We start from the raw sequence: 13967 nt of genomic DNA, 5'->3' as shown, positions 1-13967 counted from the left end.
ATTCACACTTCTCATTTGATCATTCACCAAATTTACCAAGTTTAGGAGGATTAGGCACATATTTTTAAATTAAATGGCTCAACTTCAGAAAATTACAATTCTGTGAATTTATCCTTTAAATCAGCCCAACAGAAAGAGCTCGAGACAGTTTTCCACTGCAAACAAGCTTTTCAATGTTAATCATTAAGTGACCCTTAAATGGTATGAATGCATGACTGATTGAGCTCAGTCCTCATAACAGATCGTGTTGAGCTCAAACCATTAAAAAATTTTTAATAAGCTTGAATTCTGTTCTGAAAGAAGAATTAGCTTCATATTATTTTACTGTTTTCCAAAAGCAACACAGCCTCATGATTACAAACTGTTCAGAAAATGCAAGTGCCTCACTGCATACAAGAGGAGAATACTTTCATGCTGATTCTTAAATATGGAGACAACCACTGAACAGGACTTTACATGGGTAAGCTATTTCCTGAAGTTAAGGAGTTAGGAATGTTTCCAGTTAGCCATAAGTCTCTACGTAGATATAGCCAATGTACTGACAGAAATAAGTTTTTGACATTAAAAATATTGGATTTAACTGCTGGGTTTTCCATTTCAAGGTAGAATATGTTCCCTTCCTATATTATATTTCATCTAAATGCTTCATAGAGTAAGCCCATTAAATCTAAATGGCTTTTATGATGGACAGTGGATTACTTGAGATATAAGGCACCACTATTTAAAGAATAATAGACAGTTTGTTGTAATATGGATCAGACTATTATTGATAAGATCATTGCCATAATAATTTCATGATATCCCTCGTAAATACTTCTTCAAAAATCTTAGCTGCGTGACCTAACCTTTAAAGACTATCAGCCACCACTGCTTTGACGGTTTGAGATTATTAAAGAAAGTCACGAGCATAGATCTGCGTCAGGCATGAAAATAAAAAGGCTTGTGACTATGGTTTCTTTATATGTCTTCGGTAATAACTTCAACTTTGTTCCAAAACATGATAAATTGTTTCTAAATGAAATCAAGCTTCAAGAAAATCTTTCTGGTCTTGGTATTTGGATATTATTTTGTCCAGGACAGTACAATGGAATCGTTCTGTAGAGATGTAGGTTTCAGCCCCACTTAACCAAGTTCCTGATTTCAATTTTGTTGCTATGGTGAACCACCAAAGAGAGTTCAGGTGCTTTTCTTAGGGAGGAGGCGAATGAGAGGGAAAATTGTGATCAGGCTGCTGCTGTGTGCTTCCAATAGATAGCTAAATAGAGGGGAAAAATATTTCTATATACTCATATTAAAACCAAAGAAAAATGACAATGTTTTGACTACATGATACTTCTAATAAATTTGAATATCACCTAATTCATTTTATTGAAATTATTTAAAGTTTTTTTCTCTCTCTTCTTGCTTCCCTACAACCTTCTGTGCTTACCACTTTTCTACTGAAGGTAACAATGCTGGGGTATGGTTCCATAAGTGGCAGGAGTTCTCCAATACTGTGCCCAAGTTGCTAGTCTTAATTTGTGAGCCTTGACTGTCAATGTTAATAATAAGCTATTCGATCTTAGGGGTCTTCACAGTCAAACCTAACCATGTTCTCACCCAGAATCCAAGCATGCATCCTTCCATTATCATGTCTACTAATCCTAAACCACGGTCCACATCAATTTTTTTTGCCATTAGGGGAGTATTGAGTAGCAATCAAGAGTGAGAACTCTGGCTGATTTTTCTCCTTTTAAGACTAAGAATTCTCAGGCCAGTTATATTGCTCCCACCTCAGCTGAGATCAACTAATTCAAATTCAGAACAGATTAAGGATTGAAAATAAGACCCATCACAACATCCTTTTACCTACCTCACCATCTGGAGGCAATTATTTTGATCCATTTTTACATTATTTTGCTCATCACCCTAACTGTTACATTTTTATTTGCATTACATATTTACTGAACCTAAACTATTGCCCAATCTCAATTTTTTTTTGCTATTGGCAGAAAGCTAAAGATTTCACCACCTCACTTGACTCAAACCTAGGTGACATGGAGAGGAACAAATCAAAGAATCATAGAAAGTTAGGGCACAGAAGGAGGCCATTCAGCCCATCATGTTCCAAAGAAAACAACCCCAGCCTATCCAATCTTTTCTTGGAGACATGGAAAGTCACCAATGCTGTAGTCCACAACCTCATTTTCAGTTGTCTAATTTAGTCACATAATTAATTATCCAGTTGGTATCACCCTTGGCTCAGCGGTAATACTGTTACCTCTGAGCCATAAAGATTGTAGGTTCAAAACCCCACTCCACAGACTTGAGCACATAATCTATGTTGGCACTTCAGTGCAGTACTATGGGAGTGGGGCATTGTCACGAGGTGCTGTCTTTAGGATGAGATGTTAAACAGAAGCCCTGTCTGCCCTCTCAGGTGGTTGTAAAAGATCCCATGGCACCATGCAAATAAAACCAGGGGAGTTATCCTGACCAACTTTGATCCTTTAACAAAGAGCATTGAACAAATCAGCTGCCTTATCTCGTTGCTATTTATAGGACTTTGTTTTTCACACAATTTAGTTGCTACATTTGCCTACATTACAACAGTGACTACAGATCAAAAATACTTAATTGGCTATGAAGTGCTTTTAGTTAGTTAGAGTCTCCTGTGCTTAGTGGCACGAGACAACCCATTTCCCCCACTGCTGCCTGTCCTGAGCAAGATATTTGACTCCATCGGAGTATCATCTTGCCTTGCATCCAGCTGGTAGTGGATCGCCTAAGTTAATGTTTATATTTGCAAGTCTGTAACAGACTCGTCTTGTCTCTGCGTTGTTTCTGTAATGAAAGACATTTTTACATGAACAGATCATTAGCCTGAATCACAACCCAGTACCAGGAGGACAGGTGGACTGCCTTCAGTCTCACTCCTACCTTTCAACCCATGGCTTGGGTGGTCATATCAGGATTTATACTCCTGCCAGCATGAGGGTCATAGAAGCATGCAAACCTTCATGCCACGGCAAATTGTAATCCCTAGGGAAGGTGTGTAGTGCTTTGGGACATCTTGAGGATTGTAAGATGCTATATTCTTTCTTAATTCTGCTACAATGACAAATTCACTGGTATTCTGGTGTAAAAATAATTGATTCTGATTGGATTTTGGTTAAAGTAGCTTCTACAGTCAATTCAAGTCCATAGTACAAGGATAAACAAATAACTATCAGCAGTAGGCTTTTGACTGTTATTTAATTTAGTCTATAATTCAATAATAAAAATGCCACAGCAACACTGAAACAAACACAAATATAATGGACTTTAAAACTATTCAAATGTCAAATGATCTTTTATTATAGTAATATTAACTCTATGCTTCAAAAATAAACACTTAAATAACATATTTTAAATAAAAAATTAAACACTTCTTTTGCTCACCCTGTTTTTTCTTATCTCCAGTCTTTCTCCCCCATTATTTTAAGGTTTCTTTTTTCCCCAGTTTATTTGCTTTCATATTTTTCTCAAGAGAAAATTTAAAACACTTTTCTTATTTAATATCTTTGTTCTCCTGACTCTCACCATCCAGCTTGGAACTGCAAACAACTTCTTAAAAAAAACTGGGCCTGAATAACCTGGGTCCTGGTTTTATGCTGCAACTGGGATGGCCTGTTGGGGGCAGAACCTCTGGCTACCCCAAACATGGCCATCGTTGTGGAAGAGAGAGCTGGAAGCTGGAGTGTTGGAGTTCCCCGCCTCGGGCCTTCAGTGGGACCAGGCATATGGCTGACAGCGTTACACCTCTTTGGACTAGGTATACCTCCCTAAGAATAGTGTCTTAGGCCCCTGAAAACGAGCAGAATTTTTTTTTCTTACAGTTTTCAATGTCCCTTATAAAGGGGGGGGGGCAGCTAGGGGCACCATCAAGTTGCTTGGAAGGAGGGTACGAGAGAATCTGGTACCCTTCACGGCCTGGCCACATGCACCAGGCTCTCTGGTCTGATGCCTGTGGCGGGTGCTCCAGATTCGCCCCTAGTGATGCAGATGCCTGCTGGCTCCGAAATGAAGGGATCTCCCCCTTGACCTTACAAACTTTTGGAGGGTCAGCAGCGGAGGCCCTGGGTGGGCACATCCCAGCACTTATGCTGGGATGCAGCCCTGGCGAACTTTTGGGGTACTAATCTTTGGATGAAAATTGGCTCTATAGACCATTTTATGAGTCCGTTCAATGTCAAAATGTCACAATGTATGGCTATGTAAGTTGGTCAGCTGCTGCTGGAGCGTATTTGTGCTCTGATGAGTTTACTCACCCGTAGTGCTGTAAAGGTTAAGGGTGAGTGGTGACAAAGTATGCTGGTGTAACAATGAGCAGCCCCACGCAGTTACAGGATGCATGTCAATTCTGTGATCCTCCAACATGGCAAGATATACCTTGGTCAGACAGTATGGGAGACCTCTAGTGCAGGGAAAATTGGAGAGTGATGGGAGGGCCACTCTCATATACAGCTCCTGGAAACCAATAACCGTGCAGCATTCGAACAGGCTTGGGAGTAGGTTACTAGCCTGTACCCTCAGTGAAAACATTTGGGGAGGATGTAATGAGGGAGGCAAAATAATTTCCAAATGGGAAGTTTTTTGATAAAAATAATATATACTGGACATGATTGTGTTTTTAAATTAACTGTTGGAATATTATGTGCAGAAGAATGAATTCCTACTTAATCTGATGACACAAGAAGCTAAATTACTGAAACAACTGAATAACTACAGATCACTGTTGTTTGTTAATGAATTTGAACAACTTTAAAAACAATCTATTTATAACAAAATTCATATGATTTAGCAAAACAATCTGGAATATGTTCTATGCATAGATCGAAAATAGCATAACACACAACAAAATAAAGAATTAATTCAATCTGAAAAGATAACAGCTCTATTCTCCTGAATGGAGCCAGTGTGGTCTCTGCCTTGAATTCTAACAGAGCTGCCTTTTGTCCACTTTGAGGGGAGACTTTCTCAGTTATTTCACGCATGACTTGAGAATGTTCCAATGGCTACAAAGTATGACTAACAAACAAGTTTTAACTGTAGTTGAAGCTGGAAAACAATTTATAGAGTTTATTGGGTCAATGTGCTTAATACTTATAAAGACTGAGCAAAGCTTTAAAGCATACAAAGTGTAATCAATCCTGAAGTAAATAAGTAGATTGGGTTACAAAGTTTCTTCACATTATAAAAAATTTATTTGCATCATCTCTTTTTTCATACAGCAGAAAACAGGGACAGACTGCAATGGAAATGAAGGTATGTGTGTTTATTAGAGAGTTGCACTGTGTTGTTTTGTCAGAAAACGACCCATAGCATATATATATATATATATATAAGATCTTTGGTCTTTGTTGAATTTGATAACTTTAACAAGATTAGCACTTGTCGATAATGTAATATCATGGGTTTTTCACATTTCTCAGGCTCTTCACACATTGCTGCTCTGTTGCTGAATGACATATGTGAGCTGGGTGTCTAACTGGAAGAATTTTACCTCCTGATCTAATCATCAAAAAGCAGAAAGTGAAATACTGTGCCGGACCTGTGATATCAGAGAATTACCAACAGTTAACTGATGAATATAGAACAATGGAGCTGCCTTTTCAACAAGTGGCTACAACTCACACAAATGAGGAATGTGAGGGCAACTACTGGGATTTTTTGATGTCTCAGGTGAAGATTTTGCCATCCAAATCTTTTATGGGAAACAGTAGTTTGGAAAACATATTATTCCAGGTTCAAAAGCCACAGAGAAGATTCACGGGGGACTTTAAGAAAAGAGCAGCTCCACCAGCTTCACGGACTGCATCAATGCCAGAGCTGTCTAGTGAGAACATTATACACATATCAAGCCTGAACAATCAGAATGCAAATGACAGATTTGGCTACAGTGAAGGACTAAATCAGTATTATTCAGGTTCTACAAAGTGCACATCTAACCTGAACTACACAGATATTCCTTTTACAACACATGCCCAAAGAATACAAGATTCCCCATCTTGCAGAGCGGCTAATGTTGAAATTGCTTTCAGTGCAAGTATTGAGAAAGTACGAATAAAAGATCCCTGCATACAAAGGAAAGAGTATATTACCCTAGTCACAACTGATACTGTAAAATACTGTCAATTACCCAAGCGAAGCATTGTTGCAATTTATATCATCGATGAAAACCATGGCAACAACAAAGCAGCAGTACATTACACAGAGGTAAGACAATAACTACAAAATACAGCAACTACTTCAATTATATTATTTAAAATAATCAAATAACTCCCCACTAATCAGAGCATCATTTACAACCTCAGAAGACATTCTAATTTATTCTTAATGCAGTTGTTTTTGGTTAGAATACGTAGCTGTACATTGATACATTGTTGGCATTGTACACCAAAGTCATTCTGCAGTGTACATGATACAGAAATGCAGAGTGATAGGGAATAAGTCTTATCTGGAGGCGAATGGATGGTCCAGGAGTTGGTGCTGACAAGCCTTTTGGGTGTACTGCTGTGGCTGTGTGACAATGATATTGATGACCACTGGCTGTTTTTGGTCACATTGCAATAGTTTTGTAACCTTCCATGGGCAGGTGGGTTAGTGCATGTTCTCTTTGCAAGGCATTGGGGCTATAGAGGAATGTTTGGGATATGCTGGCCAGCTGTTGACAGTAATCCAGAAGTTGGGACTAAATTTGAAGAATTAGCCTTGGTTCAGCTTCAGCCTCAGGAAGTGCATTTGTTTTCGGGCTATTTTACAAAGCACTTTGACATATACTGACCAGGTTGAGAATGTGTCTGCCTACTACCACCACAGCAGAATACACTAGAGCAATTTTTCTAGTCACTATATATATAAAGATATTGTAAATGTGTTCATCAGAACTTTTCTGTTCAGTATTTCTAGTAAAATCATGAACACATTCTTTCAGCTATGCATAGTAACATTTGCTGAAAAGACCTCCCTGAGAGCATCAATAGGCACTGAACTTGATGGGCTGAAATCTGTGGGGAGCACATCCCCATGTAAGTGTTGAGATGCACCTGCCTGGGACCTCCATTGCTGAACCCCCATAAAGTTTGTGGGATCAGGGGGCGGTTGCTTGGTTTTAATGTTGCTGGCAAGTGTCCGCACCACTAGGGGCACATCTATGGCACCTAATTGCCCCACAAGCTGCAAATTACAATGGAGGTTGCTGGTTCTGGGAGGGTATTACCTCCCCAGAAACAAGTTTGAAGTGCCCCTAACAGCCCCATTTATTTGGAGGGGTCACATTTATATGTATGAAAAAACAGGTATCCCCTTCATCCTCGGGGGCATTAGGCCATGATTCTGGGCTGGACCCCCAAGGAAGCCCCACTTCAGTCAGTTAGTGGCATGGTACACCTGGTCTTACCAGCTGTACCTCCACTGACCCTATGCCAGGTCCATTCTAGAGCCGGGAACATGGGACCTCCTGAGTCTCCACTCCCAGTCCTGCCCCCAGTAACACTGATGGCCTTGTTTGGGGTGGTCGGAGGCTCTGCTCTCAATACGCCATCCTAGAAACTCGCATTTTAGGCCAGGACCTGGTATATTGGGTCTTTGCCTCACTTCCAGGCCTTTTAGCACGTTCCTGCCAAAGATATTGACATCAAGGACCAGACATTGTTAATTTCTTTCCAAATTATTGGCAGTTAGTTGGAAAGCGAGTTCCCTTATAAATTGTCGAAAGAGGTTTTTCTGGTCAGGAAACCCAATATTGTGGGTTTCCAGCAATTTACATTTTCCTCTCTCAGGCTAGAAATCTTTGAACACTTTTTTTCTGGCAGTGGGGCATTTTAGATTGAAAATACTCCCCCTCAAATATAGTTCCCTTTAATAAACCTTTAGTACAGGAATCTTACTAAAATAGGACCATGGCTTCCACTAATCCCTCTTCCAGCTTACTCAGTACATAACCGTAATCATTAATATCCCTTAGCTAATGAATGCACGCTCCATAATTCCTTCAACATCTCAAAAGGACAGATCTGTCACAATTATAATTGTGGATATGCTCAAAAGTCACTTGCCATTATAGTGAAGTATTGTTTGTGTCCATTTAAACTAAATGCCTAATCTTAGAAATAGAATGTAACTATCCTAATGTTCCAATTCTAATGTTTCAAAGACTCAGGCAATGACATACTACCTGAAATAAAAAAACAGAAAATACTGGAATATACCGCAGGTCTGTCAGCTTCCGTGAAGAACAGATTATTGAGTTGGGTGTTAATCCTGTTCAGTGGAAATCTTGTTTTGAAAATAAGATTTAACACTGCAAAGTAAAATATCCATGAAATGACTCCTCAGCTTACTTAATTGCAGCTTTCAAAATAACATCCTCTACACCTGTTTGTTGAAAATGTCATTGTAATTTATGTTGACTACCTTTCCTGGTGTCCTAGATGGCAATCCACTGAAATAGATGCATTTGCACCACTTGGGAGTCACCCATATTGAAGAAAGAAGGAAGAACTTGCATTTATATAGCACATCCTCGGGATATCTCGTATCGCCTCACAACCAATTAATTACTTTTGAAGTGTAGTCACTTATGCAGCCAAATACATCAGTTAATTTAGTGCCTGACCCCACAAACAGCAAGTTAGGTAAATGATCAGCTAATAAGTTTTGATGGTGTTGGCTGAGGGAAAAATGTTGGCCAGAATTCCCTGCTCTTCCTTGAATGGTGCCATGGGATTTTTTCTCAACAGGCAGACAAGGCCTTGGTTTAATGTCTGATCCAAAAGACTCCATTACCAAGACAGGAATAAAATATTAAAATAGGGAAATACCAATAATGCTGCAAGGTTTTATTTTAATACTGAGAGCTTCTGTGAAATACATGCATTTTCTGTTTTATTTTAATGCGATGTCTAAAAACTGTAGCTATTTAAAGTGGAATTAAAGTGCTGTACGGATGTGCAAAGATACTGCATTGATATGATTTTAATTTTGTTTTCAACAGGATGAGAAAGTAAATGTTCCTTTTTCATCAGTCCCAATCCAAAGCATCAAAAACAATAGATTGAGCACCAAGAATGAAAACCAAGTTGTTCAAGGTAATGGAACAATTTGACCAAACCTTTTCAATACATAACTGTGCTTGTAGAACCTGAAAGCTTTTGTCAATAGACTTCCAATGTCAGTAGATTTTTGCAGTTAGGTTGGAACAGCATCAGGAACAATGGCTGAAGCATATTCTGATATTTTACTCTTATTTGGACTATTTGCATTCAGATAGCCTTGCCCCTTTAAAGAATGATGCCAAGCATATGCAGTAGGTTTTGAATACTCTGAAAATGTGCAGGGCTACGGGGATAGGGCGGGGGAGTGGGACTACTGGATTGCTCTTGCATTGAGCCAGCACGGACTCGATGGACCGAATGGCGTCCTTCTGTGCTGTGATTCTATGAATTACAATAACATAATGACTATTTTTTAGAAGGGGAGGGAAGATGAAACTGAATCATAAATTAATCCAACAGTCAGCTCTGATCAGCAGACTGAATTAGAAAGAAAGAAATGAAAGAACTTGCATTTATATAGCACCTTTCATGACCTCCAGATGTCCCAAAGCACTTTACAGCCAATTAAGTACTTTTGAAGTGCAGACACTGTTGTAATGTAATAAATGCAGCCATCAATTTGCACACAGCAAGTTCCCACAAACAGCAATGTAATAAATGACTAGATTATCTGTTTTAGGTGTTGGTTGAGGGATAAATGTTGGCCAGGACACCGGGAGAACTCACTGCTCTTCTTCGAATAGTGCCAAGGGATGTTTTGTGTCCATTTGAGAAGGCAGACAGGGCACTGGTTTAACATCTCATCCAAAAGACGGCATCTCCGATAGATCAGCACTTTCTCAGTACTGCACTGAAATATCAACCTACATTATTTGCACTCGTTTCTGGAGTGGGTATGAACCCACAATCTTCTGACTCAGAGGCAAGGGTGCTACCACTTAGTCAAGGCTGGTAACTGAGAACAAGAAAGCCATTTGTGCGTAAAATAGTAGAAAAATCTACATGTAGGCTACAGCTGGAGTATTGTGTCCAATTCTGGGCACCACACTTTAGGGGGGATGTCAAGGCCTTAATTGGGGTGCAGAAGAGATTTACTAGAATGGTACCAGGGATGCAGGATTTCAGTTATGTGGAGAGACCAGAGAAGCTGGGGTTGTTCTGTTTCGAGCAGGGAATTTTAAGGGCAGATTTAATAGAGGTGTTCAAAATCATAAAAGGTTTTGATAGAGTAAATAAGGAAAAACTGTTCCCAATGGCAGAAGAGACAGTAACCAGAGGACATAGATTTAAGGTAATTGGCAAAAGAACCAGAGGCGAGATGAGGAGAAATTTTTTTACACAACGAGTTGTTATGATCTGGAATGCACTGGCTGATAGGGCGGTGGAAGCAGATTCAAAAATAACTTTCTAAAGGGAATTGGATATACACTTGAATGGGGAAAAATTTGCAGGGGTAAGGGCAGGGGAGTGGGACTAATTGGATAGTTCTTTCAAAGAGCCAGCACAGGCATGATGGACCGAATAGCCTTCTTCTGTGCTGCATCATTCTATGGTTCTATGAATCTATGTTGGAATAATGGCTCAATTGAATATTTTTAGTTATATGACATGCTCCATGTTCCTTTACTCATTATGACCGATTGTATAGGACAGAAAATAAACATTTTTTTCTGTTTTCCAGATGTTAAATTTAAAAAATAGACTGAGTGTATTGCTGAATGGATTTTTAAAAATTAAATGAGAGCGGTAGCCATCCATTATGAAATATACCCTTATTATAATGTATTTGGACTTGACATTTTAAAGTTTAATTACTTGGTGTTGAGTTTTACTCCGAACACCAGAACACTGTAAGGGTTCCATGACTACTTCTTTTCTCCCATAGGTCTGATTCAGAATTTCCACACAATTGGAGAATCATTCCATACAAAAGTAGGGGAAATTATTCACGAGCAGGTCAAGCTATCACGGATCAGAGAGTGGCCCATAGAAAGTGATATTACTGACATTACTGACCATTAGAAATGACTAACTTGATATCATCATATAGTTACAGTTGTTAGTTGGTGTTTGAGTGTTTTCAGAGGGTGTCCTTTGCATTAATGAGTTTCTCTGTCACCCGGTGCTGAGAAAGAATATGCTAAGGGTTGGCTGCCACGTTTCCTACATTATAACAGTGACTACACTTCAAAAAAGTACTTCATTGGCTATAAAGTGCTTTGGGATGTCCTGAGGTTGTGAAAGGCGCTATGAAAATGCAAGTCTTTATTTCCTTTAAGTAAGGAAGTGAGTGATAGTTGTCTGAGTGGTAGATATGTATTGGCACCAGTATCGAGACTTACCTTAGCTACTCTTGTGGGGTCATTGAACCATTTCTGGCACTTTGTGGCAATTCTTGGGGTGTTGGAGGTAGCACTAACTGTCTCTGCTACCCCCCTCCATACAGCTTGAATTATCTTCTTATAAGGCTTCCTGTTCTCACTGCTCAATAGTTTTACTCTTACATTACAACAGTGACTATGCTTCATAAGTACTTCATTGGCTGTAAAACACTTTGTGACGTCCTGAGGTAATGAAAGGCGCTATATAAATGCAAGTCTTTTTGCTCTTCCGGCCCTCACTTCAGCCAGCAACACCTCTACAGACTCATCAGAAAACCTGTGAGTCCTTGCTGCTGGTGACATCTTACCAGGCCGGTGCTTCTTGAGACATCTGGCATTATCAGCTGCTGGAAAATGGATGAGCCCTTCTAAGTGTCTTCAGGCCATTAAAGGCTACATCAGAAATGAATTGCCCTCCCTTCCATTGGTAGTAACCTTTTTAATGCTCCAACCCCATCCCCCATCCTTAATTAGAGCTCCAGGAGGAAAGTTAATGGCAAATTCATGTTGGCGGGCAGTATTCACAGTTCACTGCTAACCCGCTATCAAGAGGATAATCCAGCCCATTGCCTTCAGGAGGGGACGGGAGGAGAGAATTAAAAGTCACATTTCTAGTTTAATGATGGGTGATTGCTTCTTCAGGGAGGAGGCACATATTTAATCTGTTCTGTTTCACACGCCCTATAGAATCACAGTTTTAAAATCATTGCAACTTGTTAATGAAACTCCAGGATATATCTCTCTTCTTCCTCTCATTTCTTAGTAGATTATCAGCTTTCCTTATTTCTGTCCCCAGATTTTTTACAAGCATATTTGTATTATATAGGAACATTCTCTTGTATAGAGAACACAGTTGTTAGGCAATCTGTTGCAGCATGCTGCACTCAATGAGAATTACCTACAGAATCCCAAGGCTTATGGAAATAAACTACTGCAGCCACTTCATCTTATGATCTGCCTGAACCCAAGGAAAGATATATAATAAACGTAATGTTTACACCATGCTAACATTTTCATTTTATTTATTTTCTTTTTTTTGATCATATGCTAGCACATTAGCCAAGATGTATTCCGTGTCTGGGAGGTCAGCACAGTGGTCAAGATTTCCCTATCACTGCCATCAATAATAATTTCATCAACCAGTAGGTTCGATCTGATTATAATGAGTCCATTTCTCCTCCCTCCAAGATGTCACTTTGTCTTGCAGCACTGATAAGAACTGATGAATCTCATCCAACTAAGACAGAGGAGTGAGAGTGACAGGCAGCTCAATGGCCTTCTGGTTGGGAGTCAAATGCAGAGCTGCTTGAGTTACTGGGCCATCTTGATTGCTATAATTAAAAAAAAATGTCACCGCCAAATATACACAATTCTCATACTTGATGTAATACTGTCTCTCGTGACTGACTCCAGTTAAACAGTGTCACATTTATTGTTGAATTTATGTCACAGGGATTAAATTGCACAGTACCTATTTTTTAGAATGTTTAATAAAGGCTTGTGATAAATGCCCAACATAAAAATGATTTAAAGATCAATTAGTGCACTGTTTATCTTTTGAAAAACATGTAACCACAAGCCATGCTGTTATGATTTGTTATTTGTTTTCATAAGGAAGGTAAGTTCAATAATATATCAACAGGCATTGCACATTGTGTAATATCTATGCCTATTTTTGAAAATGTTATACAAAAATCCATATAGAAAAAGAATGCAGAATTGATTGGTTTCTGAATTGTAAGGCTACGCTCATATTTAATGGGAGCTCGAATTGAGTGCTACTATCAAAGTTAATTGCTAATTGTAAATATTTGGAACAGGAGCATGAACATTTTTATTGTATGGTCATTCATGTGGTTATTGTTTCAGAGGTGACTATTTACCAAAGTCCTTTGCAGTCAATCAAGGTTAAAAGATACAATACAAGCAATTTCTGAAATACTATTTGATTCCTAGACTGTATCTGTTTTTAGAATACTTAAAATCTAGCAATCTCTGGTCTTTAAAAAGATGAATGTTTCCTGTGTAAATAAATCTTCAAATGTTAATTTCCTTATCTCTCTGGGATTGTTTTTAGTATAACATCTTCAGAGACTAAATTTCACTGCTTCAACAGGGGTTGAAAATAGAGAGGGGGGGAGAGAGGAAGAGGAAAGGGGGGAAAGGAGAGGAAGAGGAAGGGGAAAGAGGGGGAATGAGGGAGAGGAAAGGGGGATTAAGGGGAAGGGCAGAAGGGGAGGGGTAAGGGGGGAAGAAGGAGGGGGAAGGCGTGAAGAAAGGGGGAAGGGGAAAAAGGGGGAGGAGGGCAAGAAACTCCTTGGGCTCGATTTTACCACCCACTATCGGGTGGGTTCTCGGCAGGGGGCCCCGAAAATTGGGAAATCCAGGAGCGGGACCGGATCCCGCCTCAATCCCGCCCACTTCCGGGTTCCCCGCTGACGCGCCGGCGTGCGCACGCAGCCCCCGCTGGTGGGAATCCCGCAGGCAATTAAAGCCAGTGGGATGCCAC

At 39.6% G+C, this 13967-nt stretch overlaps 1 protein-coding gene across 3 annotated transcripts in view; it reads left to right on the top strand.

Annotated features, from left to right (window-relative positions):
• Positions 1-244: 244 nt before the first annotated feature.
• c21h10orf90 (chromosome 21 C10orf90 homolog) overlaps positions 245-13967 on the top strand; it is a 138792-nt gene continuing 125069 nt past the window's right edge. For all 3 annotated transcript variants that reach the window (XM_068002360.1, XM_068002359.1, XM_068002358.1), the window contains exons 1-4: positions 245-460; positions 5253-5286; positions 5454-6237; positions 9017-9110. In XM_068002360.1, coding sequence (XP_067858461.1) covers positions 5620-6237; positions 9017-9110 — 712 coding nt within the window. In that variant the 5' untranslated portion in view covers positions 245-460; positions 5253-5286; positions 5454-5619. The remainder of the gene's footprint in view (positions 461-5252; positions 5287-5453; positions 6238-9016; positions 9111-13967) is intronic.

The sequence above is a fragment of the Heptranchias perlo genome, chromosome 21 (genome assembly GCF_035084215.1).
Source record: "Heptranchias perlo isolate sHepPer1 chromosome 21, sHepPer1.hap1, whole genome shotgun sequence".
Lineage (NCBI taxonomy): Eukaryota > Metazoa > Chordata > Chondrichthyes > Hexanchiformes > Hexanchidae > Heptranchias > Heptranchias perlo.
This window is presented reverse-complemented; position numbering and strand designations above follow the sequence as displayed.